Here is a 27,543-nt window from a genome sequence, read left to right as displayed (position 1 = left end):
AGCAGATCTTCAATAAACAAAGGCTCCGGCAGGCAGAGAAGATTTTTTTTGTTTTTTTGTTTTTTTCTTTTTCCCGAGACAAGGTCTCTCTGTGTAGCCTTGCTTGTCCTGGACTTGCTTTGTAGACCAGGCTGGCCTCGAACTCACAGTGATCCACCTGCCTCTGTCTCCCGAGTGCTGGGATTAAAGGTGTACGACCACTATACCCAGTTAAAATGGGATTATAACCTTTAGGAAGGCATTTCTCAAGAGGAACAGGCTGCTAGATTTGTGAGCATGCTTGTGCCTAGTGTGGTTACCCCCATGATTCTTCTAGTGTGTAGTTGTACATGCAGACACAACATTGTATACATAATAAATAAATAAATAAATAAATGTTTTTTAAAAAAAGGATTTGCTCAGGCCAGGCGTGGTGGTGCATGCCTTTAATCCCAGCACTCAAGAGGCAGAGGCAGGCAGATCGCTGTGAGTTCAAGGCCAGCCTGGTCTACAAAGGGAGTCCAGGACAACCAAGGCTACCCAGAGAGACCCTGTCTCGAAAAACCAAAAATAAATAAATAAATAATTTTAAAAGATTTATTATGTACCTGCATACCAGAAGAGGGCACTAGATCTCATTATGGATGGTGTTAAGTCACCATGTGGTTGCTGGGAATTAAACTCAGGACCTTTGGAAGAATAGCCAGGGCTCTTAACCTCTGAGCCATCTCTCCAGCCCTATCATCCTATCATTAATTTTTAACCTGCCAGGATCTACAATCATCTAGCAGACAAATCTCTAGTCTTTGTTTGTTTGTTTGTTTGTTTTGTTTTCTTTTTTTGAGACAGGGTTTCTCTGTGTAGCCTTGACTGTCCTGGATTCCCCACCTGCCTCTGGCCCCCAAGTGCTAGGATTAAAGGTGTCTGCCACCACTGTCCAGCTAAATCTTTGCGAATCTTTGGACTGAGATCCTGGACGGGATAAAAAGGAGAAAGCGAGCTAAGCACCAGGTTTCACCTTTCTCTGCTTCCTGTCTGTGGATACACTGTGACCAGAGCCTCAAGCCCCTACTGCTGTGACGTCCCCACTGTGACCAACTGAACACTAGACTTGTGACCTGCAACAAACCCTGCCTTCCTTGAATTGCCCTGGCCACAGCAACAGGAAGAGAAACATCGGGACAGCTCACTTTAAAAAAAAAAAAAAAAAAAAAAAAAGCCTGCCTCTGGAGTAGAGTCCTTATCTATTCAAAGCCAGCCTTCTTTCCCAGAACCACAAAATGAATAAGGAGGTGGAGAGACAGCTCAGCAGTTTAAGAGTGCTGGCTGCCCTTCCCTAGCACTGGAGCTATTTTGTTTGTTCACTCGTTTGTTTGGTTTTTCAAAACAGGGTTTCTCTCTGGAGCTTTGGCTGTCCTGAACTCACTTTGTAGACCAGGCTGGATTCGAACTCTAACTCATAGAGATCCACCAGTTTCTGCCTCCCAAGTGCTGGGATTACAGCTACTATCTGTAACTCTTGCTTCAGAGGATCTGATGCCCTTTTCTAGCCTCCGAGGACACTTGCACGTTGTGGCACACAGTCACACAGGCACATATACATAAATAGAAACAAACACTTAAAAATAAATAAATAGGGCTAGAGAGATGGCTCAGGGCGTTAAGAGTACTGACTGCTCTTCCATTCTGACCTGGGTTCAGTTCTCAGCGTCCTAAACTACACGAGGCCCTGCCTCAACATAAATAAATATTCAATTTAATTATAATTGTGTTCAGGAGCTGAAGGGATGACTCAGTGGTTAAGAGCATTTTTTTTTTTTTTTTTTTTTTTTTTTTTTGCTCTTGCAGAGGACCCCTGCCACCACACACAAGGTGGTTCACAACTGTCCATAACTCCTGTTCCACGGGGAAGCTGCCACCTTCATCTGACCTCTCCTGCCATTAGGCGTGCATATGGTATGCAGGCATACATGCAGGCAAAAACAGAAAACAAACCAACCACCACCATACACACTGAATAAAATAAACTAGCCGGGCGTAGTAGCGCACGCCTTTAATCCCAGCACTCGGGAGGCAGAGGCAAGGGGATCTCTGTGAATTCGAAGGCAGCCTGGTCTACAAAGCGAGTCGACGACAAAACAAAAATTCCAAATAAATAAACAAGCAAAAACCGTTGTGGGTCATGCAACGTTCCTAACTCTTGGGCGGTTTAACCTAGAGAACGTACAGGAAAACATCAACAGATTTCTCAATCTCGTTTCAAACGCTGGGGAGAAGCCAGGTTGATGGAGAAACAAGACCTCAGGTGGCGAGGTGGGAAAACAGACGGGGTGGGGGGTGGGGCCCGGGGCCCTTGGGGGGGGGATGAGCCCAACCTGTAACCTCCAGGGGCCCTTAGGGAACCCCTAAACAAGCTGCAATACAGCTGACATCCCTGCCACGCCCCGGCCAGCAGGCAGGAATTTGCCCCCAGTGACCTCCCCAGGCACACTCCTGTCACCATGGCGACAGGCTTAGGGAACAAGCAGCCTGATTGTCCCTGCCCAGCAGGGCAGGTGAAACCCTGGCCACGTGACCGATACTGAGCCAGGTGCGGTTAACAGGACGCTTGCGGGCCTCCAGCTTTAACCCGTTCGTCGCCCGCTCGCCGCCGGTTTGCCGCTGGTTCGCCGCCAGGGTGCAGTGTCTCGGCCTTCCAGCCAGCCACATACATATATCTCTTAGGTCCTGGTTTTGCAGCCTGAAGGGCAATGACGAAATTATGAGGGCCCTAGACTAGGTGGAAGATGGAGGCTGGGAAGGAATCCAGTTTGAACCACGTTAGTGACTCGAGCTGGGTAACTATGTTCTTTCTTTCCTTCGGGATAAAATAAGGATGGACTGAGCGAGATGGCTCAGTGGTGATGACTTGACTTCAGTCCTTGGGAGCTACATGGAAGGAGAGAACTGATCACCACTTGTCCTCTGACTCCACATGTTGGCAACACTTAGAGACACACGATAAATGTTATAAAAGGGGGTGGGGGGCGGGGCCGGGCGGTGGTGGCTCACGCCTTTAATCCCAGCACTCGGGAGGCAGAGGCAGGTGGATCGCTGTGAGTTCGAGGACAGCCTGGTCTACAAAGCAAGTCCAGGACAGGCAAGGCGACATAGAGAAACCCTGTCTCGAAAAACCACAAAAAAGAGCCGGGCGTGGTGGCGCATGCCTTTAATCCCAGCACTTGGGAGGCAGAGGCAGGAGGATCGCTGTGAGTTCGAGGCCAGCCTGGTCTACAAGGCGAGTCCAGGACAGCCAAGGCTACACAGAAAAACCTTGTCTCGAAAAACCAAAAAAAAAAAAAAAAAAAAAAAAAGTATAATATCGGGGTGGGGGCCAGGAGCTATGGCCCAGGAGTACACAGCCCTTGTCCAACACGCACAAGACCCTGTGCTTAACCCCTCACAGGGTGGGAGAACGTACTCTAAGCATTCTTAGAGTTGCTGGAAGCCAACCAACGGATATTCCCAGGCTTGGCCAACAAGCTGGAAAAGGTTGGGCAGCTCTGGGATGACCCTCCCCCAACAGGCCATCCCCAGACTGTGCCCAGAGAGTTTTTACCAGATTCTCCAATTCTCCGTCCCTCCCACTACTATTCTCTCTGGAATGTTCACCTGGGACCTTCACTCCAACTGGTTTTTCTGCTTGCCAGGTTCGGCCTTGAGCAAGCCAGGTGACCACAAGGCTGTAGGAGGGAAGCACTCCATCACAGAAATATATTCTTTGTTTGTCTTATTTTGTTTTGTTTGAGACAGAGTCTCTCTATGTAGCCCTGGCTATCATGAAATTCACTGTGCAAACCAGGCCATGCACCACATGCTTGAAGTGCCCATGGAGGCCAGAAGATAGCACTGGATCCCCTGGAACTGGAGTTACAGTTGTCAGCTGCTATGTGGGTGCTTAGAAACAAAGCCAGGGGCTGGAGAGATGGCTCACAGGTTAAGAGCACTGGCTGCTCTTCCAAAGGTCATGAGTTCAGTTCCCAGCAACCACATGGTGGCTCACAACCATCTATAATGAGATCTGGCCTGCAGGCAGAATACTGTATACATAATGAATAAATAAATCTTAAAAAAAAAAAAAAAAAGTAAAAGAAAGAAATGAAGCCAGTTCCTCTGGAAGAACAGTCATAGCTCTTAACTGCTGGGCCATCTCTCTAGTCACTTGGTAATCCAAAGGCATGCTGGGCTGCACTTGGGAGGCAGAGGCAAGCAGATCTCTGTGAGTTCGAGGCCAGCCCTATCTAAAAAGCCAGTCTAGGACAGCCAAGGCTACATGGAGAAACCCTGCGTCAAAAAAACAAAACAAAACAAAAGATCCAAAGATATGGTGCTTGGCTGTGGACTCTGGGGTGGATTTGACTGAGGCCTTTAAGTGCTACTGGAATCTCAGTCGAATGCCACAGGTATAGTGGCAAGGAGTCCTGAAGGCTCTCCAGCAGGTGTGTTTGCTATGACAAAAACAGCTCCGAACTGTGAAAGGGTACACCGCAGCAGAAGGGGCCTGGAACCAAAAATGGACTCTCACTAGACTTCCTGTAGGAAGTGATTTCCCTGCTGGTAAATGGCATGTTGCTAGTCTTGGCTTGTGCGCGCTCTCTTCCTTTTTTTTTTTTTTTTTTTTTTCCCCCTTTCTTTTTCAAGGTAAGGTTTCTTTGTGTAGTCCTGGCTGTCCTGGAACTCACTGTATAGACCAGGCTGGCCTTAAATTCAGAGATCCGCCTGCCTTGGTGTCCTGGCATTACAAGTGTGTGCCACCACATCTGGGGCCATATCTATTCAAGGCTTTTGTAACTACACACAAATCCCTGGCCCGGGGTTGATCCTGGGTCTTCCATAATGACCTACATCAAGGTGAAGATGACCTCGAAAGCCTCTTCCTCTTAGTTTTAACGTGCATTGGGTTTTTGCTGTATTTCTATGTTAGGGTGTCAGATCTTGAAGTTACACACAGTTGAGATCTGACATGAGGGTTATAGGAACTGAACTCTGGTGCTCTGGAAGACCATTCAGGTCTCTTAACTGTTGGGCCATTTCTCCAGCTCCCTCCTAGCTGTTTCTTGAGAGGACTTCGAGAAACAAAGCATTCATGCTCTAGGGAGCCTGACGTTGCCCCCAGCTGCGGAGCATGGCGCCACTGAGCTGGCAGGCTCTGGAACAAGAGCCACTCCTGGCGCCTCCTGTCCTTGCTGGCGGCACAGAGAGCATGGCATCCACCCAGGGCTGTGCCTGAGGACAGAAGAGCCGGCCAGGTAGGGTCTGCTCGCCAGCCAAGAAAGGATGCCTTCAGCTTGCCAGGGACGCGCCCCATGCTCTTTGGCCTGAGGACCTCTGGTCAAAGCGGGGGAACTCTAGAAGGCTACCGTCTACCTAAAGACAGGGGCTTGGCCTAAGGCATTACCAAAGCGCTCTGGGAGGTGCGCACGGAATCAGAAAGGATTACGTAATGACGCAAGGGGTAGGGCCAGAATCTTAGGTGGCTTCGTCCAGGGCGGGGCCAAGGGGTGAAGTTCCGGAGCTGCAGCCTCTTGAGGGATTGCGAAATGACGCAAGGGACCACCCAAGTTCTCTTGTGGCTCCGCCCATAGTAGGGCGTGGCCAAGGAGTTTGAAAGTGAAAATTAAGGAATGATGCAAGGGGCGGTCCTCAAGTCTCCGATGGTTCCGCCCAGAGCGTGGCCAAGAAGCCCATATCCAATTGTCCTTCAGTGGCTATGGCGATTGATGGTGCAAAGAACATAGTAGTGGAGTGAGGGGCGTGGCACGCCCAGGGCGTGACAGGGGTTCACAGGCCTGAAGGTGATAGTGTAATGCCCAAGAGGCGGGGCCAGTTCCATATGGCACCTCCCTGGTCCTGGTCAGGAGCTAGGCTCTAAGCGGTTCGCAGTGTCTGCAGGAATTGCGTAATGGTGTAAGGGGCAGGGCCAGCGTTGTATGGCTACGCCCAGCGCGTAACCAAGACAGTTAGTCCTACAGACTAGACTCTAAGTGGCTGCAGGAAAAACGTAATGTGCGAGGGTTGGAGCCAGCATTGACAGCTCCGCCCAAGAAGCGTCTGCATTGGGTAATGGTGCAAAGAGTGGGCTGAACTGAGCTCCTAGTTTATGTTAGGCCACGTGACCTGGATTGGTGACTCGATGGGGGCAGGGAGGTAGGCGGAGCCCTAGTTAGAAACCTACAGGGTTCTGGGAGGCGGAGCGTGCGCAGGACATCTCTAGGAAGTACACTTTGTGGGCTGTTTGGGCATGCTCCGCTGGGCCCGAGCATGGGGAGTCCCCCGTGGGACACTTGGTGCCTCCTCTCCCAGGTGCTCAGCGGTGTCTGTCGCGTTCAGTAGTGGCCAAGGAAACGCCGATCCCAGGTCAGTCAAGGACACCGGGAGGGTAGCACACCACTGGTCCTCTTCCCACGCGGCCAGGCTGGCCCCGCCCCTCCTTTGGCCTCGCCCCTTCTCTCCTTCACTCTCCCTTCCTCCATGGTGGACCCCACTTTCCAGGCCGCTGCCGCTGTCCTATACGCTTCTAGATGGAGAGACAACACTCCCAGCCATCGTCTTTTTGCATGGACTCTTCGGCAGCAAAACCAATTTCAACTCCATTGCCAAGGCGATGGTTCAGAGGACCGGCAGGAGGGTGAGCTTCCGGGTGGGGCGGTGCATGGGTGGGCGGTGGCTAAAGGGGAAGTAGGAGGGCAGTGGACTCTTGCTGGTAAATGGAAAGTTGCAGTGCACAGTAACCCAGAAAACACCTAAGAGGAAGCCTGGTCCTGCAAGGTGCCTTCCAGTTAGTTCATTTATGGTAACGACCTCCACCGTTCCCTCCGTCAGATCCTAATCCTTTATGGTGCCTGTTAGCATACCAAACACACGCTGTTCTCTTGACTTACTCTACCAGGCACGCCTCTCTGCTCTTGTCACCCCCACTCCTTACCATAAGCCTTTACAGCCCAGCGGCTTCGCTGCCTTCCCACAGCTTCTCTTTCCTATATAACCCAGCCATTTTGGCCATGTGCTCTCTTGGTACTTGGCTCCTCTTTTGGTCTGTATGTCCTCTCTCCTTGGCACCTCAAATTGTCATTTGACCTCCATGTGTACACCATGGCATGTGTGTCCACACACATACTTGCACACACACACACACACATAATAAAATCAAGGAATAAGTGGATATCTACTAAAGAAGACACTCAAGACTGACCTCTGGGAGCTGGGCATGGTGGCGCAGACCTTTAATCCCAGCACTTGGGAGGCAGAGGCAGGCGGATCGCTGTGAGTTTGAGGCCAGCCTGGTCTACAAAGAGGGTTCCACAACACCCAGGACTATATATACATGGACACCCTGTCTCAAAAAAAAAATTTTTTTTTTAAATGTGACCTTTGGCCCGCACATAATCCCCCATAGCTTCTACAAGACTTTCTATTCTCCAGAATCAGAGTAACACCACTCCTCCTATTTCACCCCACTCCTCAGGTGCTGACAGTGGATGCCCGGAACCATGGCAGCAGCCCCCACAGTACAGACGCAAGCTATGAGGCCATGAGTCAGGACCTCCAGGGCCTCTTGCCACAGCTGGGCCTGATGCCCTGCGTCCTCATTGGCCACAGCATGGGAGGAAAGACAGCCATGCTCCTGGCACTGCAGAAGGTGAGCTGCACTCCCCCCGGGGCCCCCTCTTAATGCACTGTGAACCTTAAGTGCCCAGCTAATAATGTGAGACCCAGCCCCACCTTTGGCAGTCAGCTTCCAGAATCTACTCTGGAGTGAGGTACAGTGAGTTTGTTTGGGACCTGTTGTGCTCTGATTCTCAACAGCCAGATGTTGTGGAGCGACTGGTCGTCGTAGACATTAGCCCAGTAGGAACCACACCTGGATCCTACCTGGGAGACTTCATAACAGCCATGAAGGCCGTTGATATCCCAGAGAAGGTGCCCCATTCCCAGGCCCGAAAACTGGTGGATAAACAGCTCAGCTCCGTTGTCAAGGTGATAACACACTCCCCTTGCCCCCCCTCTCCCCCCCCACCGTGGTGTTGTAGACTAAGACATGTCAGAGGAAAAAATGGTGCGTGGGCCTCACAGAGAGCCCTTCATGGCTGCCGGATCCCCCCTTCCTCCCTGCAACAGGACCCGAGTGTTCGGCAGTTCCTCCTCACTAACCTGGTGGAGGTAGACGGACGCTTCTCCTGGAGAGTGAACCTGGATATTTTAGCGCAGCACTTGGACAAGATTTTGACCTTCCCACAGCAGCTTGGATCCTACCCGGGGCCTACTCTCTTTCTGTGTGGTGGAAATTCTAAATATGTACAGTAAGCCAGTGTGGGACCACAGGGAGGGGCATGTTTTACTGGCTCCCAACTGTGGGAGCCTGTGTGGATCAGGGGCGGTCTTGGGTATGGCCATGGGGTATCTGGGAGCCTGGAAAGGCCACTGGGCATGTAGGCTCATGTAACTCTAATTCTCACCTGTGTTCTCTCTCTCTCTCTCTCTCTCTCTCTCTCTCTCTCTCTCTCTCTCTCTCTCTCACTTATCACCATCTGGATTGGCTTCACTATGGCGGCCAGACCCAGCCACCACTCGGAGATTAGGCGGCTCTTTCCTCAAGCCCAGATCCAGACCGTGTCTAATGCTGGCCACTGGGTCCACAGCGACAAACCCCAAGACTTCATGGATGCTGTCAACAGCTTCTTGGCTTAAGAAGTAGCTCTTTAGCCGGGTGTGGTGGCGCATGCCTTTAATCCCCAGCACTTGGGAGGCAGAGGCAGGAGGATCTCTGTGAGTTCGAGGTCAGCCTGGTTTACAGAGTGAGTCCCAGGACAGCCAGGACTACAAGAGAAACCATGTCTTGAAAAACCAAAAAGAGAAAAAAACAAAAAAACAAACAAAAGCAGTGGTTCTTTAAAAGAGCAGGCAACTTGTTCCTTTGCTTCCCCACAGAAAAGCTCAGGTGGGCACAGAGAGGGCTAAGGGGCACAGAGGGGGTCCAACACTTTAATGATTAAAGACAGTCCCCTTAGAGTTGTGGGATCCGTTTTTACCACCATCGTCCCCTCTGGCTCTGTGAGAGCTGGATCCAGGAGCTCCTGCCAGCACTTGCGTTCCCTTGTGGGCCCGGAGCAGCCCTGGACTCTCGCTGCAGTTGACTCTGCACCCGTTCTCGAACCATCTGCTGCATGTCCTCCTGGGCCCAGGAGAAGACAGCAGGTTCAAGGCGATCCCAGGGGACTGAGGGGTGCCTTCCGAGCCTCCCGAGCCAGAGGCCCCACCCTACCTCCCAGGACTCCACCTCCTGCTTCAGCCTCAGTTTCTCCTGCAGGACCTCCAGCAGCTGAGCCTCCACTGTGCGCAACCTGGCTCTACAGGAGTCCAGCTCAGCTTCCACAGCTTGTTTCCTGCAGGCAGCAGGCGGGGATGGGATGGGATGGGGTGGTGTGTGGTGTGTGTGTGTGTGTGTGTGTGTGTGTGTGTGTGTGTGTGTGTGTGTGTGTGTGTGTTCTAGTGCCTATCTTCCAGAGATGTCTGGAGTCCCCTTCCTCTCCTCTAGGAGGAGAGGTTCTTCCCCCACCCACCTCCGACCCTCTCCTGCAGTTTCTCTCACTTAGCAATGGCTTCATCCCGCTCCTGCAGGACTTGCTCCAGGGAGGGCTCTGGCCTGATGTCCCCCAGTGCTTCAGCCGCTCGGGATTCTGGGTTCTGTTGGAGGGTGATGGGTAAGAAGGCAGTGATTTGGGCTTTATATGAATGAGAAGGCAACACCCCTCCCCTCCCCCACCAGTCTTCTGCCTTGGCCTTAACCCTGGCCCCTACCTACCTTATGCTATTTCCTTCCTGTCTTACCACCCTATGCCTCCAGGGGGCGCTCCACCCTCATCTTGTAAAGCCCCACGAGAAACTTAGCCTGGCTAGCTGGGAAGTAGACCATAGGACTTTGGGCCTTATTCAGGAGTGACCTGGTTCAGCAGAGTGGACAGTGTCTGGAACTCCCAAAGAGAAAAGGGTTCCCACATAGTCCCCAGGAAACAATGAGTGGGCTCGGGACGCTTACCTTTCAATAGTCCTAGAGAGTGACTCCCTGGTGACAGGAGACTCAGTTGGTTGAGGCAAGCAGAAGACAGAGCCCTTTGCCCTTCTAGGCAAGACACTCCCTAGCCGACTCCACCTACTGACGGAAAGATGAGGGCAAGGAGCAAGCACACCTCCCTCTTACACCTTGGAAGGCTCCAGCCCTTTTCCCCAAGTCTTGTCTCCCTTCGCCCCCAGGGGGCGCTCCACCTATGTCTTGCAACAGCAAAGAAAGGACAAAAATCGGAAGGCGGCGTTAAAGCGGCGTTACCAATATGGTTTTGTTGTTGTTGGGTTTATTTTTGGTTTTTCAAACAGGGCTTCTCTGTGTAGCCCTGGCTATCCTTCATAGACCAGGCTGGCCTTGAACTCAGCCATCTGCTTTCTGAGATTAAAGACATGACTCGCCACCACCCAGCTCCGTACCAATAAATACCTTGAACATCCACCTTCCCTCTATACTGTTGCTACTATATCCCAAACATGCGGTGCCAGGCAAGCTCTCTAACTGAACTACATTTCCAAGTCGAGGGCCTTTGTTTTGAGACAGGGTTTCTCTGTGTAGCCCTTGGCTGTCCTGGAACTCACTATGTAAACGAAGCTGGCCTCAAGCTTAGAGAGAGACCTGTCTCTGCCTCCTGGGTTCTGGGATTAAAGGCATGTGCCACCCCACTAGGCACAAGTTTTTTCATACCAATTTCCACATCGCTCTGTAGTGTCTTCAAGACATCCCTTTAAAATAGAAATCTATTATAAGATGCCGGAGAGATGTCTCAGGGGTTGAGAACACTGGCTGCTCTTCCAGAGGACCTGGGTTTGATTCCAAGCACCCACAAGGCAGCTCACAACTATCATCTGTAACTCCAGTTCCAGGAGACCCAACATCTTCACACAGACATGCATGCGGTCAGAACACCAATCACATGAAATTAAGTAAAAATATGGTACCATGTATCATACCTACCTGTCACAGTTCTAGTCTCAACCCAGAATGATGTGTAGCCTGGGCTGTTTTCATGACCTTGACATCTGAACCACTCTTTCATTTGGGTTACTCTGACATTTCCTCTTGATTGGGCCATCCTTTTGCACTTCCAACAGAAACATCCTAGAAATGAGGCTGTTTGCTGTTACTGTCAAATGTGGATTCAAAGCATGACATTAATGTCAGTCACCTAAGACTTCTTTTTTTCCAAGACAGGGTTTCTCTGTGTAGCCCTGAAGGCCACAAAATCAGAGATCCTCCTGCCTCTGCCACTCTGAGTGCTGAGATTAAAAACATGTGCCACCAACCGCCTTGCGATGACTAAAATGTTTAGTCCATGTTGGAAGAAGGAAGATTCTTTTGAGACTTTTTGTTTTGTTTTGTTTTCAAGACAGGGTTTTTCTGTGGTCCTGGCTGCCCTGGAACTGGCTTTGTAGACCAGGCTGGCTCCAAACTCACAGAGATCCGCCTTCCTGCCTCTGCCTCCCAAGTGCTGGGATTGCAGGTGTGCGCCATGCCCCCACCCCCTTGATACTTTAGAGACTTTGAGAATCTCTTTTTTTTTCTTCTTTTAGTTCTTTGTTCATTGTTCCCTAATGAATGAACATAGGTACTTGCACATGCTAGGCAAGTGTTCTGCTGCCTAACCACATTCTATTAACTAACAGGGGAGTTCTGGGCAGGTGTATTACCACTGAGACACTCCAATCCCTCACTGGGGCATTCTAGGCAGGTGTTCTACCACTGAGCCACGCCCCCAGCCCATAGAATAACATTTTTTTTCTTTTGTTGGTGTTTGCTTTTCAAGACAGGGCTTCTCTGTGTAATAGCCTTGGCTGTCCTAGAACTCACTCTGTAAACCAGGCTGGCCTCAAATGCACAGAGATCCCCTGCCTCTGCCTCCCCAGTGCTGGGGTTAGAGGTGTGCGCCACCACGCCCAGCTACAATAACATTTTATGTGATGGGCTTGAACATCTCAGCATCCTTGGATTAGGTGGTGGTAGGGTTTTTTGGTTTTTGTTTTACTTTGGAGGGGGAGTTTTGAGACAAGGTCTCTCTGTATAGCCCTGGCTGTCCTGGAACACACTCTGTAGACCAAGCTGGCCTCAAACTCAGAGATCTGTCTGCCTCTGCCTGGGAGTCCTGGGATTAAAGCCATGCACCCCCACTCCCCACCCCACCCCACCCCCCAGCATAGTGGTAGAGATTCTTGAACCAGCATCTCCAAGGACAACCGTACTTAGAGATCATGATGAGGTGGCTATTAGATGGGCTCATTGCCCTTTGATGGGTGCATTTGTACAAGCAAGCAGCCATCTTCACATCTGTGTGGCTGTCTTCATAGATTGCACATTTGCTTATACCTTGCAGTGGTGTTCAGAAAAGCCTTACCTTTGTCCTTTCTTATTTCCTTTCTTCAAAAAGAAAGAAACACAGGACCAGCAAAGTGGCTAAGTAGGTAAGTACCCTCCTGCCAAGCCTAAAGACCCTGGAATCTGCAGGGTTGATTATGAAAGTGACTGTACGAGGGACAAATGCAAATGAAGGGTCTGAATAAACTTTCATAAGCCAAGTAAATGGAACAGCACTGTTCTTGAATGTCCACACGCACACCTTGTGGCTCAGGCATGACTACACGCATAGGTACACGATAATAATAAAGTTAAAAGTTACAAAGAAAGAGAAGCCAGGCTCTCCTTATATCTCACTAATTTGCTCACTTCCTTAGTATGCCCTAATCTTTCCATTGGGTCACCTTTTATTTATTTTTAGACCAGACTGACCTTGAATTCACAGAAATCCACCGGCCTCAGGATGCTGGGATTAAGTGTGTGAGGCACCAAGGCCAGATCAACTTTTTTGTTTGTTTGTTTTTTCGAAAGAGGGCTTCTCTGTGTAGCCCTGGCTGTCCTGGATTTGTAGATCAGGTTAGCCTTGAACTCACAGAGACCCACCTGCCTCTGCCTCCAGAGTGCTGGGGTTAAAAGCGTACACCATTACTGCCCGGCCGCCAGATCAACTTTTATTTATTTGTTGGCTTTGTTCTTAGATTTTTTTTTTGGTTTTTTGAGACAGGGTTTCTCTGTATAGCCTTGACTGGACGTCCTGGACTTGCTTTTGTAGACCAGGCTGGCCTTGAACTCACAGCAATCCACCTGCCTCTGCCTCCCAAGTGCCCCTGGGATTAAAGAAGACGTGTGTTCTTAGATTTTATTCCATTTTTAATTATGTATCTGTGTGGGGATATGTACACACATGAGTGCAGATCCCTGTGAATGCCAGAAGAGGGTGTTGGATTCCCTGGAACTGGTTTTGAGTGGCTAATACGGGTGCTAGGAACAAAACTAGGGTGTCACATGAGAGCAGCAACCGCCCTCTCCAGGCCCTGTTAGTTTTGTTTGTTTGTTTGTTTTCTTTTTTCAAGACAGGAGTTCTCTGTGTAGCTCTGACTGTCCTTTAACTCTTTCTGTAGACCAGGCTGGCCTCCAACTCAGATCCTCCTGCCTTTGCCTCCCAAGTGCTGGGATATGTTTTTGAGACAGGGCTATTAAGAGAGAGAGAGAGAGAGTGTGTGTGTTCAGTGTTACAGTGGTTCATGTCTTTAATCAGGAAAGGAGAGAGTAGGAGATGTTTTTGGTGTTGCCTTCTTCTGAGTTCTGTGGGTATCAAGGTCGCAACTGATGTGCTCTGGCAAAACAGCCATACACATTAAAAAGAAAGGAAATCACTTCTCTGGTTTGTTTTCTCTTCATTTGTATTTCCTTGTGCCATATCGAGACCATTCTTTTCCAGCACAGAGATAGTTCAGCGGCTAAGGGCCCATTTGCCGAGGACAAGGTTCAGTTCTCAGCACCCATGTCAGGTGGCTCACAACTGCTTGTGATTCCAGCTCCAGGGGATCCGATGCCCTCCTCTGGGCTCCAAAGGCACCCACGCACAAATGAACTAAAATAAACGCTATACACTCTGGTCTACAAAGTGAGGCTAGGACAGCCAGGGCTACACAGAGAAACCCTAGCTCAGAAACAAACAAACAAACAAACAAAAACAGAAAAAACAAAAAACAAACAAACAAAAAAAACCCTATGCAATACCTTGGGAATGTAGCTCAGCAATCTGCCTATAATTACCCCAGTGAGGGGCCATGGGTGTGGCTCAGTGGTAGGGGCCATGGGTGTGGCTCAGTGGTAGGGGGCATTGTGTGGCTCTGTATTTTATCCCCAACGCTAAACAACACATTGGGGGGGGCTGGAGAGATGGCTCAGAGGTTAAGAGCACTTGGCTGCTCTTCCAGAGGTCCTGAGTTCAATTACCAGCAACCACATGGTGGCTCACAACCATCTATAATGTGACCTGATGCCCTCTTCTGGTGTGCAGGCACACATGTGGGCAGAATTCTGTATAAATAATAAATAAATCTTAAAGAAAAGCCGGGCATGGTGGTGCATGCCTTTAATCCCAGCACTCGGGAGACAGAGGCAGGCAGATCACTGTGAGTTCGAGGCCATCCTGGTCTACAAAGCAAGTCCAGAGAGACTCTGTCTCGAAAAACAAAAAAGCCAAAACAAAGCACAGACACACACAGACACACACAGGCACACACACACACACACGGGGGGGGGGGGGGGGACACGACGACTTCCTTCTCTAATGCCTTTTCTTTCTTTCTTTCTTTCTTTCTTTCTTTCTTTCTTTCTTTCTTTTCGAGACAGGGTTTCCCTGTGTAGCCTTGGCTCTCCTGGACTCTCTTTGTAGACCAGGCTGGCCTTGAATCTACTGAGACCCGCCTGCCTCTGCTGGGGTTCAAGGCATGTGCCACCAGGCCCAACCGGCTCCATTACCCTCTTGTCTCTGTCTGGGTGTCCGCACCACCAGCTGGACAAAGCTGGAAGAGACTGCAGCTGGACAAGCGAGGTAGTACCACCCTTGACCTAAAGGCGGCAGAAGCTCCCAACAGCAGAAATTGCATGAGCGGCTCCTTCTCCCCTAGGTAAGAGATGGAACCAGCCCTGCTCAGGGCACTTGGCAGTTCCCAAGGTTTCTTTGTGAAATATCTGCTCCTCATCTGATCCTGCACATGTTTTCTACCCACTCTATCGACACTTCTAAAACCAAGGGACATGACCCAGTTAGGTGGCGGCTCAGTTCAAGGCTGTAATCCCAGCACTGGTGAGGTGGAGGCCAAAGGAAAAGGCCTTGGTTACATATGAAGCAAATAACCGAAGTAGAGGCCATGCCGGGCATGGTGGCGCACGTCTTTAACCCCAGCACTCAAGAGGCAGAGGCAGATAGAGGTCTGAGTTCGAGGCCAACCTGGTCTACCGGGCAAGTTCCAGGGCAGTCAAGGCTACACAGAGAAACCCTGCCTCAGAAACCACAAAAATAGAGAGGGAGGGAGGGAGGGAGGGAAGGAGAGAGGGAGGGAGGGGAAGGAAGGGAAGGGAAGGGAAAAGAAACGAGGTAGAGGCTAGCCTGGAGTAAATGTCTTCTAGCCTGGCCTTTATCTGAATTCCAGGACACACCTGTCTGCTAGCTTTCCCATGAAGCTGTGATTGAGAGCTCAAATTTAAGAGTCCGAACCTCAGTCCAACTATCCTTTACCCTGTCCAATCCTACTCTCTCTCCCACCCCTCTCTCTCCCTGTCTTCCTGACCCTGTGAGATTGTCGCTCTAAGTAGCCTTGGCTGTTCTGGAAGTTACCATGTAAACAAAGCTGACCATAACCTTGTTTCTATTCACCTGCATTTGCCTCCCGAGTGTTGGGGTTACAAATGTGAGCCGCACGCAGCTTTATTTATTTATTTATTTTTAGTTTTTTGGAGACAGGGTTTCTCTGTGTAGCCTTGGCTATCCTGGACTCACTTTGTAGACCAGGCTGGCCTCGAACTCTGAGATCCACCTGCCTCTGCCTCCCAAGTGCTGGGATTAAAGCTGTGCACCTCCACCACCTGGCTTTACGCAGCTTTGTTTTTTTTTTGGGTTTTTTTTTTTTTTTTCGCAGCTTTGTTTTTAATTTTAAGTATATGGGTATTTTGCCTGATGCCCATGGAGGCCATGGAGCTCAATAAAATGTCGGATCCTTTGAGCTACCCTTGAGAGAGCTGAGAACCAAACCCAGGTCTTCTGAAAGAACAGCAGGTCTGGCCAGGCTAGCCTCGAACTCAGAGATTGGCCTGCTGAGTCCTGGGGTTAACTGTGTGTGCCACCACTGCTTGGCTTTATTTCATTTTAATTGTGTGCATGTGTGTCTGTGCACATCAGTGTGGGTGCTGATGGGAGCCAGAGATATTGGATCCCCTGGAGCTTGAGTTTACAGGTGCTTGTGAGGAACCCTGTGTTGCACTAAGACTGAACCCAGCTCTTCTGCAAGAGCTCTCAGCTAACCACTGAGCCATCTGTCCAGGTCCTGGACCACTTCAAAAAGTTTTTGAGATAGGCTTTAACTATGTAGCTCAGGCTGCATCTTTCACTATCTACTATGATGTCATAGCTCTTTTTCATCTTTGGAAAAGTAGTGCCAAGCAGCTGGAGAGAGGGCTCAGCAGGCAAAGGAGCTTGTGGCTAAGCCCGATGCCCTGAGCTCAGTCTCCAGGACCCACATGGTGGAAGGAGAGAACTGACTCCTACAAGTTGTCCTCTGAGCTCTGTCCACCACACCCGGCTTGCCCCACTTTTAATAGATACCCACAATAGTGCTCTTTCATTCACCATGGTCACGGTTGTCTGTCACCTGCATTCAGGACACATCTTTGTTTGTTTGTTTATGAGACAGGGTTCCTCTGTGTAGCCTTGGCTGCCCTGGACTTGCTTTGTAGACCAGGCTGGCCCCAAACTCACAGCGATCTGCCTCCTGGAGTGCTGGGATTACAGGCGAGGCGTGGACCACCACGCCAGGCTTCAGGACACATTGTATGTATGTCCTTGCACCTGCCCTCAGCCCCTGCCAATCTGTTTTAGCCTGGACCAATCCTGTTAAAGTTATGGTGGAGGTGGGCATGGTGGGTACTCCTTTAATCCCAACACTCAGGGAGGCAGAGGCAGGTGAATCTCTGTGAGTTCCAGGCCAGCCTGCTCTACAAAGGGAGTCTAGGACAACCAAGGCTACACAGAGAAACCCTGTCTCAAAAAATAATAACAACAAACAAAGCTTCTGGTGAATAGCATGCTTGACTCTTCGGCTCCCACACACTCCAGTGATAGGCTAAGGTCAAGGGTCATCACTTAAAGCTCTCCAGCCCAGCCCCACCCTGGACCCTGGCTTCATCTCTTCTGGGCTCTTCCTCACCCACAATGCTCCAGGCCGTCTTGCCTCCCGACTGTTCCCACACACATGCTAGAGATGCTCCCTAGCCATTGCTGTTGTATATACTGTTTCCTCCACCCCAATGGCTTAATCTTTCCCTCCTGAAAGTTCCTCAAAATCTGCCTTCTCAGGAGAGACCTCTAATTTAAAGTGGAAGGAAGGATGGGCATGGCATCACACACCTGCAATCCCAGTGCTGGGAGGCAGAGGCAGGGGTTCTCTACGAGTTCGAGGCTGTCCTGCTCTACATAGCTAGTTCTAGACCAGCCAAGGCTACATAGTGAGGCTCTGTGTCAAAAATAAAATAAAATAAAAAGTTGGAGGAGGGTATAGTGGTACACACTTGCAATCCTGGATTTGGGGGGGGGGGGGCAGGTAGAAGCAGAGGACCAGAAGGTCCCTGGGCTACATGGACCAAAATTTATATATTTACTTTTGTTTGTTAATGCCCAGCTAATGCTCTGGAGAGGGTCCAGGATAGAGTCTCTGGAGCTGGACGCGGATGCCCTTCTAGTTTACTTTATCTCTTGGGTGACCAGAGCTGATGGCTCCGGCAACCAATCAGAACTGAAAGAAGAAAAAGTAAGGAAGGGGAAAAAGAGCCCAAGGTTTCTTCTCTAGGGACTGGCTGTACTGCGGCTGAGGAGAACTTAAACTGACCACCTTTTTTCCTATGGCTGAGGCTGTAAAAGTGGCTTCTGGCTAGAAACTGCATGGGGGTCGTAAAAGGAGGCTCTTTGATCTGTAGATAGGCCTCTTTGCGGAGATCTCCAGTAAGTTGGTGTAAGCTTAGGCTTATCAGCCGTAGAAGGCTGATGCCCCTGAGTCGGCTAACTTATTTGCTAATCTATAGAGAAATAAGAAGTAAGAGAGAGAGAGAGATAGAAAATAAATCACTCACACACATACGTTCAAGAGAAGAGGACCAGGAGAAAAGGTGGATGAAGTCAGGTGTCTTAACTTCAACTGAAGTTAAGCTGCTCAATCTTTTCTCCTCTGTTCTCTCTCATTTTCTCCTCTGTTCTCCCTCATTTTCTCCTCTGTTCTCCCTCATTTTTTTCTCTGTTCTGCTCACGTTTATTGTAGCCCTTATATATACTTTTGAGAAAAGGGAATTACCTCATAGTCAGAAGAGTACAATTAATCACAAAAGCAGATGCATTCTAAAATACAACAGGTTACATGCTTTAAAGCTAAACATTTCTTATTCTATGTATCCATTATGTAAGTTCATGGTGAGTTCAGAATGACAAAGATTGGCAGGGTCTAAGGTTAGTAGAGTCTGAAACTCACAAGAGTATACAACTTATCAGTTAGGACGGACCTGACTATACATTATCCAGCTATTTCTTAGTTTGTTATGAGCTCAGGACAATAATTTTGTCTGTCTTTCATTCTAAGAAATAGAGTAAATTCAGACATCTCCAGGTAACGTCATTCCATATAGGTTCACATGGAGTTTAAACAAATTTGGCTATATTTATGGCGAAATACCAGGATTCGTGGTGCCATCTGCGGTGGAGGCTTAGCTGAAGCCACAAATCTGCTGGTAAGCTATCCTGGTGAGGCATCTGGAGGTCCACAAAGGTATTTATTGCAGCCATAAACTAACTTTAACTTTTAAAACTATTTGAGCCAAATCAGGAATTCCATAAACAGGGATTAATTCATCTGGATAACAAAAAGTACATCTTCAATAAGATCCTCTGGGAAGTTTGCTCAATCAGAGCTGGTCAGTACCCATAAGCTAACAATTCACACCAATGCCAGATGTAATTACTTTTGGTTTTTCGAGACAGGGTTTCTCTGTGGAATCTTGGCTATCCTGGACTCGCTTTGTAGACCAGGCTGGCCATGAATGTAGTCCTGGCTGTTCTGGACTCACTTTGTAGACCAAGCTGGCCTTAGACTCACAGTGATTCACCTGCCTCTGCCTCCCTGGGTGCTGGGATTAAAGGCGTGTGCCACCATGCCCGCTCTAATGCCGGATTTTAGAGAGATGCAGCAAAGCACAATTGACAGGGTAGTCAGAGGTTGGAAGCAGTTCTGGGGTCCATCACAATACAGACCTTGCAAATACCAGATCACCTCCAGAGACCTCTCATGCCTCCTGGACTTTCCCAAATCAATGGCTCCTGACAGCATGTCAGACCTGGAAGCAGTTTTGGGATACATCGTGGTATAAGACCTTGCAAACACCAGATCACCTCCCAGACAGCCCACATGCCTAGCGAGCTCCCTTAACAGGGTGGCTCTTGGCAGTTGTTGTTGGTTTTTTGAGACAGGGTTTCCCTGTGTAGCCTTGGTTGTCCTGGACTCACTTTGTAGACCAGGCTGGCCTCGAACTCACAGAGATCCACCAGCCTCTGCCTCCCAAGTGCTGGGATTAAAGGCATTTGCCAACACACCCAGCTACTTATTTTATTTTATTTTATTTTATTTTATTTTCAAGGCAATTCCTGTGTGTAGCCCTGGCTGTCTTGGAACTCGATCTGTCTGTAGACCAGGCTGACCTCAAACTCAGTGATCCCTCTGTCTCTGCCTCTGAAGTGCTGGGATAAAAAGCAAGTACCACCACGCCTCCTGGCTGAGACTCTGATTTAAAGAAAATAAACATCAAAAGGAACCGGAGGTTGGTTCAGTCACTGAAACGCTTGCTTTACAAGCATGAAGATCTGAGTTTGACCGACAAAACTCCCAAGAGAAAACTAGGCTTGGTGGCTGGTGCTTTCCCTGAAGGATGCTCGGAAGGTGGCCACAGGAGGATTCCTAGCCAGCCACTAATACCTGCTTAGCTCCAGATCAGTGAGAGACTCTATCTTAAAAGCAGGTGGGGGAGAGGCGGGGGGGGGGGGCAGGGGGGGGGGGAAGGGAAGGGGAGGAAGTGGCTGGAGAGTTGGCTCAGCAGCTAAGAGCACGGGCTGCTCTTGCAGAACACCAGGGTTCAACTCCCAGCAACTACATGGCAGCTTAGATCTGTCTATAACTCCAGTCCCGGGGGATCCGATGCTCTCTTATGGGCATGCATGCGGTGCCCATATATACCTGCAGACAAAACACCATACACACATCCCCGCCCCCAGACAGGGTTTCCCTGTGCAGCCCTGCCTGTCCTGGACCTTGCTCTGTAAACCAGGTTGGTCTTGAACTGAGAGATTTGCCTCCCTCTGCCTCCCAAGTGCTGGGATTAAAGGCGAGCACCACCACCACTGCTTGCTTCATAAAATAAATATCTTTAAAAAGACGTTTAATTTATTTATCATGTATATGAGTATGCTGTCTATACGCACACCAGAAGAGGGCATTGGATCATAATACAGATGGTTGTGAGCCACCATGTGGGTACTGGGAGTTGAACTCAGGTCCTCTGAAAGAGCAGCCAGTGCTCTTAACAACTGAGCCATCTCTCCAAATAAATAAATATATTTAAAAGATAAATAAATTTTTTAAACAACAAAAGCAGGGGCTGGAGAGATGGCTCAGAGGTTAAGAGCACTGACTGCTCTTCCAGAGGTCCTCAGTTCAATTCCCAGAAACCACATGGTGGCTCGCAGCTATCCATAATGTGATCTGGTGCCCTCTTCTGGCCTGTCTCTTCTGGCACTGTATACATAACAATAAATAAATTAAAACAACAACAACAACAAAAGCAAGTTGGCATAGAAGTAGAAACTATATAATAGAGAATGCTATAAAAAAAAAAGTGGGAGAGGAGGCAGGTGTGGTAGCACATGCCTTTAATCCCAGCACTCGGAAAGGAGAGAGAGAGAGAGAGAGAGAGGTGGATCTTTGTGAGTTCGAAACTAGCATGGTCTACAAAGTGAGTCCAGGACAACACAGAGAAACCCTGTCTCAAAAAACAAAAACAAGGGCCAGGCGGTGGTGGCGCATATCTTTAATCCCAGCACTCGGGAGGCAGAGGCAGGCAGATCGCTGTGAGTTCGAGGCCAGCCTGGTCTACAGAGTGAGTCCAGGATGGCCAAGGGTAACACAGAGAAACCCTGTCTCAAAAAACAAACAAACAAACAAAAAAACAAAACAAAACAAAACAAAAACAATAAAATAAATAAATAAAACAAAAACAAAACCCAACCAGAACAAAACAAAAGAAAACAAAAGCCTGAATGGTGGCCAAAACCTTTAATCCCAGAACTGGGGAAGCAGAGTCAGGCGGATCTAGGTGAGTTTGAGGCCAGCCTGGTCTACAAAGATAGTTCCAGGGCTACATAGAGAAACCCTGTGTCTTAGATAGGGCTTATGCTGTGAAGAGACACCATGCCCACAGCAACTGTCATAAGGGAAAATATTTAATTAGGGCTGGCTTACAGTTCAGAGGCTTAGTCCGTTATCAACATGGCGGGAAGCATGGCAGTGTGTAGGTAGACATGGTGCTGGAGTGGCTGAGAGTTCTCTGTGTGGACCCACAGTCAGCAGGAAAGGACTATGTGTCACACTGGGCAAGCTTGAGCATATATGAGACCTGAAAGCCCGCCTCCACAGTGACACACTTCCTCCAACAAGGCCACCCCTCCTATAGTGCCGCTCCCTATGGGCCAAGCATTTAAACACATGAGTCTATGGGGCCAGACCTATTCAACCCACCACATCCTCTCTCAGAAAACAACAAAAACAAAAAATAAATACCTGGAGAACAATAGAACAATAGCATAGGTTGATATGAAGCCTTTAGAGAAACCAATCTACACACACACACACACACACACACACACACACACACACACACACACAGGGAGGGGTGGAAGGGGAAGCGAGGGCTAAGTTGTAATTCTCAAGCCATAGTCTCCATCCCTTGGGAGGCTGAGACAGGGTGATTACATCGTTTGAAGGTCAGTCTGACTGGACTACATAGTGACTTCTATGTCAGCCTTGATTACATAAAGAGGGTTACACAATGCAATTCCATGGTAGAGCTCCTTAGGATGCTGTAGGGGGCATGGCCCAGTGGTAGAGCACCTGCCTAGAATCCCCCAGTGAGGGGCTGGGGGTTTGGCTCAGTGGTAGATCACCTGCCTAGAATCCCCCAGTGAGGGGCTAGGGTGTGGTTCAGTGGTAGAGCACCTGCCTAGAATCCCCGAGTGAGGGGCTAGAATGTGGCTCAGTGGCAGAGTCCCTGCCTAGAGTCCCCCAGTGAGGGGCTAGGGTGTGGCTCAGTGGTAGAACACCTGCCTAGAATCCCCCAGTGAGGGGCTGGGGGCGTGGCTCAGTGGTAGAGCACCTGCCTAGAATTCCCCAGTGAGGGGCTGGGGTGTGGCTCAGTGGTAGAGCACCTGCCTAGAATCCCCCAGTGAGGGCCTGGGGTGTGGCTCAGTGGTAGAGCACCTGCCTAGAATCCCCCAGTGAGGGGCTAGGATGTGGCTCAGTGGCAGAGTCCCTGCCTAGAATCCCCAATGAAGGGCTGGGGTGTGGCTCAGTGGTAGAGCACCTGCCTAGAATTCCCCAGTGAGGGGCTGGGGTGTGGCTCAGTGGTAGAGCACCTGCCTAGAATCCCCCAGTGAAGGGCTGGGGTGTGGCTCAGTGGTAGAGCACCTGCCTAGAATCCCCCAGTGAATGGCTAGGGTCATGGCTCTATGGCTCTGCAGTAAAGCATTCACCAATCAAAAAACAAACAAAAAAACAAAAACAAAAACAAAAAACCCCACCAGTTTAAAGTACACACTTTCATTTCTTCATTCATTTTTTTCATGCTAATATTTAACCTGTTTACATGAGTAATGTCGACAAGATACCCAAGATGCCGTGCTTCTGGAAGCAGCTGCTTCTCATCTTCCTGAGGTCTCTCCCCACAGCCAGACACTGAATTCTGAGGACATGGCTGTGACCCACTCCGCTGGCTTTCCCTAAACATAGGAAACCCACTAGTTCAGGGGCTAGGCAGCTCCCCCTGTCAGTCCAATGGGCCCTGTGGAGTACATAGCTTGGAGATGTGCAAACTGCAGTAGCACACTGTATGGTACCTGTACTCCCAGCACTCAGGAGCCTGAGGCAGGAGGGTCTTAAATCTGAAGCTAGCCTGGACTACGTAATTATAGTGTTTTCTAGTCTAGCCTGAGCAGTGCTAGGTACTATCTCAAAACACAAAGGCAAAAGATAAAAAATAAAATAAAAAGAAGAAGAAAAAAAAAAAAAAGGCTGGGCATGTAATTCAGTTGGTAGAGTGCTTGCCTAACACACATGAAACCCTAGGTCCCATCCATAGCACTACATAAAAGGGAAATGGTGGCCCAAGTCTGTAATCGCAGTGCTTGGGGGGTGGGGTGTTATACAAGACTGTCTTCTGAGCCCAACAGCCACTACCATCGTGGGCTGGGCTGGGCCTGCTCATAGAAGATCATCCCAGACGGGCTTGTTGAGTGTTGACCTTTCCTCAGAGAAGGAGGGAGCAGGGAGGTTCATGGGACTCTCACCTGAGCATCCAGGCATCCCTCCCAACCTGTAGTGTACAATTCTGTCTTAGCGTGTCTATTGCTGTGAAGAGGCACCATGCGCATGGCAACTCTTAGAAAGGAAAACATTACATTGGGGCTGGCTTACAGATTCAGAGGTTTAGTCCATTATCATCACGGTGGGAAGCGTGGGGCCTGCAGACAGACATGGTGCTGGAGGAGGAGCTGAGAGCTCTACATCTTGATCCACAGGCAGCAGAGGTGACTGTGTGCCACACTGGGCGGAGCCTGAGCAATGGAGACCTCAAAGCCCACCCCCACAGTGACACACTTCCTCCAAGTAGGCCACACCCACTCCTACAAGGCCACACCTCCCAATAGTGCTACTGCCTATGGACCTATGGAGGCCGTTTTTTTATTCAAATGACCACGGGGTGAGGCGGAGCAACCATCCACCTGTGAGAGATCCCTCACCTATGCTCTGTAAGTAAGGCCAATAGATTCCCTGGTGTCTCAGGGTGAGCTTTGATTGCGTTATACCTTGGTTTGTTTTGGGGTCCTTAGAGTAGGGGAAGGAATTTTAGCAATGCAGAGGCAAGAAGATCAGAAATTCAAGGCCACCCTCAGCTACATAGCAAGTTGGAGGCCAACCTGAGATATAAGAGACCCTTTATTTAAACACACAGGTGGCCGGGTGTGGCGGTGCATGCCTTTGATCCCAGCACTGGGGAGGCAGAGGCAGGCGGATCACTGTGAGTTCGAGGTCAACCTGGTCTACAGAGTGTCCAGGACAACCAAGGCTACACAGAGAAACCCTGTCGCGAAACACCAAAAGCCAAACCAAACCAACCAAACAAAAAACTCCTACACTATGATGGTCCACTGAGTAAAGGCACATGTGCCAAATCTGATGACCTGGATTTGATCCCTGCGACCCACACAGCGGAAGCAGAGAACTAACTCCTGCCAGTTGTGGCATTATCGTGCACACAAGTAAATGATGTAATAAATATTAAAAATAAAACATAGCATAACGTTGATGTCTAGACGACTGAAAAGGATGTGGCTGTCTCCCACGCCAGGCCACATTCATCTCCTGTCAGATTTTCTAGGGATGAAGGGAAGAGTGAGCCACTGTCCCAGCTTGCCTTCTAGCCAGCCATCTAGCCTGCACTGAAAGACTGGGAGAGGCGCCAGGGCCAGACACACCGGGCAGCAGGCTGCTGGACCGGATCCAGAACCCTGCCTTAGTAACCTTAATGCCCAAGGAGGCGTAGGTGTGCTTGGCTTGGGGTCAAGAAGGCCTGAGAACACTTACACAGAAGTCGGGGTGGGGATGTTGGCAGATGAGGAGGGGTGTATGTGGTATGTGTGTGTGTGTGTGTGTGTTTTCTCTGTAACAAGATGCCAGTAGGGAACTAAAAGGTAGGAGTCTACCAACTGGCACATCATTCACCTTGCTCCACAGGTACTGCAAGATCTTTCCGCTGGGCTTCGGCATGGGAAATAAGACAGCAGGCCTGGCATTTGAACCCTGGGGTGGAGGCATGCTTTGTTGTTGCTGTTGTTTTGAGACAGGGTTTCCCTGTTTAGCCTTGGCTGTCCTGGACTCACTTTTTATTTTTTTATTTTTATTTATTTATTTTTTTTTTTGGTTTTTCGAGACAGGGTTTCTCTGTGTAGCCTTGGATGTCCTGGACTCGCTTTGTAGACCAGGCTGGCCTCGAACTCACAGCGATCCGCCTGCCTCTGCCTCCCAAGTGCTGGGATTAAAGGCATGCGCCACCACGCCCGGTGGTCACTTTAAAAAAAAATATTTTTTAATTAATTTATTCATATTACATCTAAATTGTTATCCCATCCCTTGTATCTTCCCATTCCTCCCTCCTTCCCTCCCATTTTCCCCTTACTCCCCTCCCTTATGACTGTGACTGAGGGGGACCTCCTCCTCCCCCTGTATATGCTCATAGGGTATCAAGTCTCTTCTTGGTCCTGGACTCACTTTTGTAGAATGAGGCTGGCCTCAAATTTACAGAGATCTGTCTGCCTCTGCCTCCTGAGTGCTGGGATTTAAAGGCATGTGCCACCATGCCCAGTGGAGGCATGCTTTTTAAAAAGAAAGGATCTTAAACATTTTTATTTATTTAATGTGTGTAAAGAGAAAGTCAGTCATTCTCAATATAACAGGTGAGCTGAGAAACGCAGGGGAAATAAGAAGGCAATGTGCAGCCTGGAGACGGGATTCTAGAGAAATGGGAAGGTTTTAAGATTGACCACTATGGAGAGGTTTTTGTTTGTTTGTTTTTGTTTTTTGTTTTTTTTTTTATACAGGGTTTCTCTGTGTAGCCTTGGCTGTCCTGGACTCCCTTTGTAGACCAGGCTGGCCTCGAACTCAGAGATCTGCCAGCCTTGGCTTCCCAAGTGATGAGATTACAGGCGTGCACCACCACCGCCCCGCTGAACTCAGGTCTTTGGGCTTGGTGGCAAGCATCTTTCCATCTCAGGACAGGATGAAGGGGGATTTTGATCTGGGGAAGAAGGTGTAGTGGTGGGGATGCTGGAGATCTTGAGGCAATCGTTTCAAGAAAGGACTTTCAAACCTGGCATGACGGTTCACGCCTGTAAACTTCTGAGGCTGAGGCAGGAGCAGGAGTTCAAGGCTAGCCTGGGCTACACAGTGAGACACCGTCTTTACAACAAAGTGGGGAGGATTCCACTCCAGCAAATCCAGGGAATAGGAAGGGCTCTGAGGGTCAGGATATGGATTAGGCATAGTGGGTGGGCTGAGCAGAGGTGGGCTTGTGGCAGGGGAGGGCGAGGGTGTTGGAGCCACGTCGAGGTAGGGATCAATAGTGGAAGCGTGGAGGAGGTACAGGGTCCAGACTGCTGGGTTTGTACCCTCTTTGAGCTCCGCGTGGGCGGAGCCCTGGGCGGGATCTATCCCGGCGCGGAAGGATGATGGGCGTGGCCTTCTGGGGTTGGGCTTGGGGGTCCCAGGGACTGGGGCGGGGCGCGGGTTGGCGCTGCGCAGCCGCGGGGCGGCATCCGCGCATGCGGGGCTCACTCTTCTGCAGCCGGCGCCTATTGCCACTCCCGGGAGCATGAAGGACCGAACCCAGGAGCTCCGCACGGTGAGTCCGATACCGGCGTGCCGCTCACTCTGAGCCCCTCAATTCTCTACTGGGCTCCCTCCCGCAGGCCACCGGGGCGCCCACAAGGGGACGAGGGGGAGCCTTGCAAGCCTGGGGGACCTCCGAACCCCCATGGGAGTCCCACCCCTCCGATCCACTTCGGGTCACGGACTCGAGCTTTTCAGCATCGGGACTGATGGCTGGAGCCTGGGGTCTTGAGGAACTTTTCGAGGCGGTCCTGTTTGGGGGCGATTGGAGGGCTGTTACGGGCTTTCGGTGGCGGGATGCAAAATCGTGACCTGTTCTCCGCCCGCCTGTCGCCGTCCTTGCACTGTCCCCTGGAGGCTGAGCCTCTCGTCTCCCCCACCCCTGCCCAGTGTTCCCCTCCCAAACCCCCATCCTTGGGCGCGCTGCGGAAACGAGGCCGCCGGGTGGGGGTGGTTTCTGCTGGAGCCGTCTCTTGGGGCGCCCCATCACCTGTGGCTCCCATCACCTGTGGCTCCCGATCCACCCCGGTCGCTTTAGGGATCCCTAGCTTGCTCTGGATTAAAGGACTCAACCATATCTACCCTTGGACCCCCTTTTGGGCTTCTAGGCAAAGCCACGCTGCCGTTGCCTAGACCCTTCCCGGATTTGCAGGTCTAACT

General features: G+C 50.0%; 3 protein-coding genes across 4 annotated transcripts in view; 2 read left to right on the top strand and 1 right to left on the bottom strand.

Annotated features, from left to right (window-relative positions):
* The first annotated feature begins 6,171 nt into the window (after positions 1 to 6,171).
* Positions 6,172 to 9,027, top strand: Abhd11 (abhydrolase domain containing 11). Its single transcript, XM_051161339.1, has 6 exons — positions 6,172 to 6,375; positions 6,511 to 6,646; positions 7,484 to 7,657; positions 7,825 to 7,995; positions 8,137 to 8,318; positions 8,574 to 9,027. The coding sequence occupies exons 1-6, from the start codon at positions 6,260 to 6,262 to the stop codon at positions 8,704 to 8,706; spliced, it is 912 nt and encodes a 303-aa protein (XP_051017296.1). The 5' UTR covers positions 6,172 to 6,259; the 3' UTR covers positions 8,707 to 9,027.
* Positions 9,028 to 9,043: 16 nt separating this feature from the next.
* On the bottom strand, positions 9,044 to 26,868 carry LOC127203365 (BICD family-like cargo adapter 1). The gene is made up of 4 exons (XM_051162136.1): positions 26,664 to 26,868; positions 9,608 to 9,740; positions 9,281 to 9,401; positions 9,044 to 9,190 (listed from the first exon to the last, which is right to left on the bottom strand). The coding sequence occupies exons 1-4, from the start codon at positions 26,866 to 26,868 to the stop codon at positions 9,044 to 9,046; spliced, it is 606 nt and encodes a 201-aa protein (XP_051018093.1).
* The window catches only part of Stx1a (syntaxin 1A), a 26,962-nt gene continuing 26,171 nt past the window's right edge, over positions 26,753 to 27,543 (top strand). Inside the window, exon 1 of one of the 2 annotated variants that reach the window (XR_007832351.1) lies at positions 26,753 to 26,896. Coding sequence is in view for 1 of the 2 variants with exons in the window: in XM_051161340.1 (XP_051017297.1) it covers positions 26,867 to 26,896 (30 nt within the window). In the remaining variant the exon portion in view is untranslated. The remainder of the gene's footprint in view (positions 26,897 to 27,543) is intronic. The other variant, XM_051161340.1, reaches the window with a different exon arrangement.

This window comes from Acomys russatus, chromosome 19 (genome assembly GCF_903995435.1).
Source record: "Acomys russatus chromosome 19, mAcoRus1.1, whole genome shotgun sequence".
Taxonomy (NCBI): Eukaryota; Metazoa; Chordata; class Mammalia; order Rodentia; family Muridae; genus Acomys; species Acomys russatus.
The sequence above is the reverse complement of the archived record's forward strand: the minus strand, read 5'-3'. Positions and strand labels throughout refer to the sequence as shown.

Bases quoted from the DNA above. Each gene is read 5' to 3' on its own strand.
- Abhd11 (XM_051161339.1), top strand. From the start codon at position 6,260: ATGCTCCGCTGGGCCCGAGCATGGGGAGTCCCCCGTGGGACACTTGGT. The intron at 6,647-7,483 runs GTGAGCTTCCGG...CCCACTCCTCAG, and splicing joins TTCAGAGGACCGGCAGGAGG to GTGCTGACAGTGGATGCCCG. The intron at 7,996-8,136 runs GTGATAACACAC...TCCCTGCAACAG, and splicing joins AGCTCAGCTCCGTTGTCAAG to GACCCGAGTGTTCGGCAGTT.
- LOC127203365 (XM_051162136.1), bottom strand. From the start codon at position 26,868: ATGCTCCCGGGAGTGGCAATAGGCGCCGGCTGCAGAAGAGTGAGCCCC. The intron at 9,741-26,663 runs GTACAAACCCAG...ATTCATATAAAG, and splicing joins CCACGCGGAGCTCAAAGAGG to CCCAAATCACTGCCTTCTTA. The intron at 9,191-9,280 runs GTAGGGTGGGGC...TCCTGGGCCCAG, and splicing joins AGGAGGTGGAGTCCTGGGAG to GAGGACATGCAGCAGATGGT.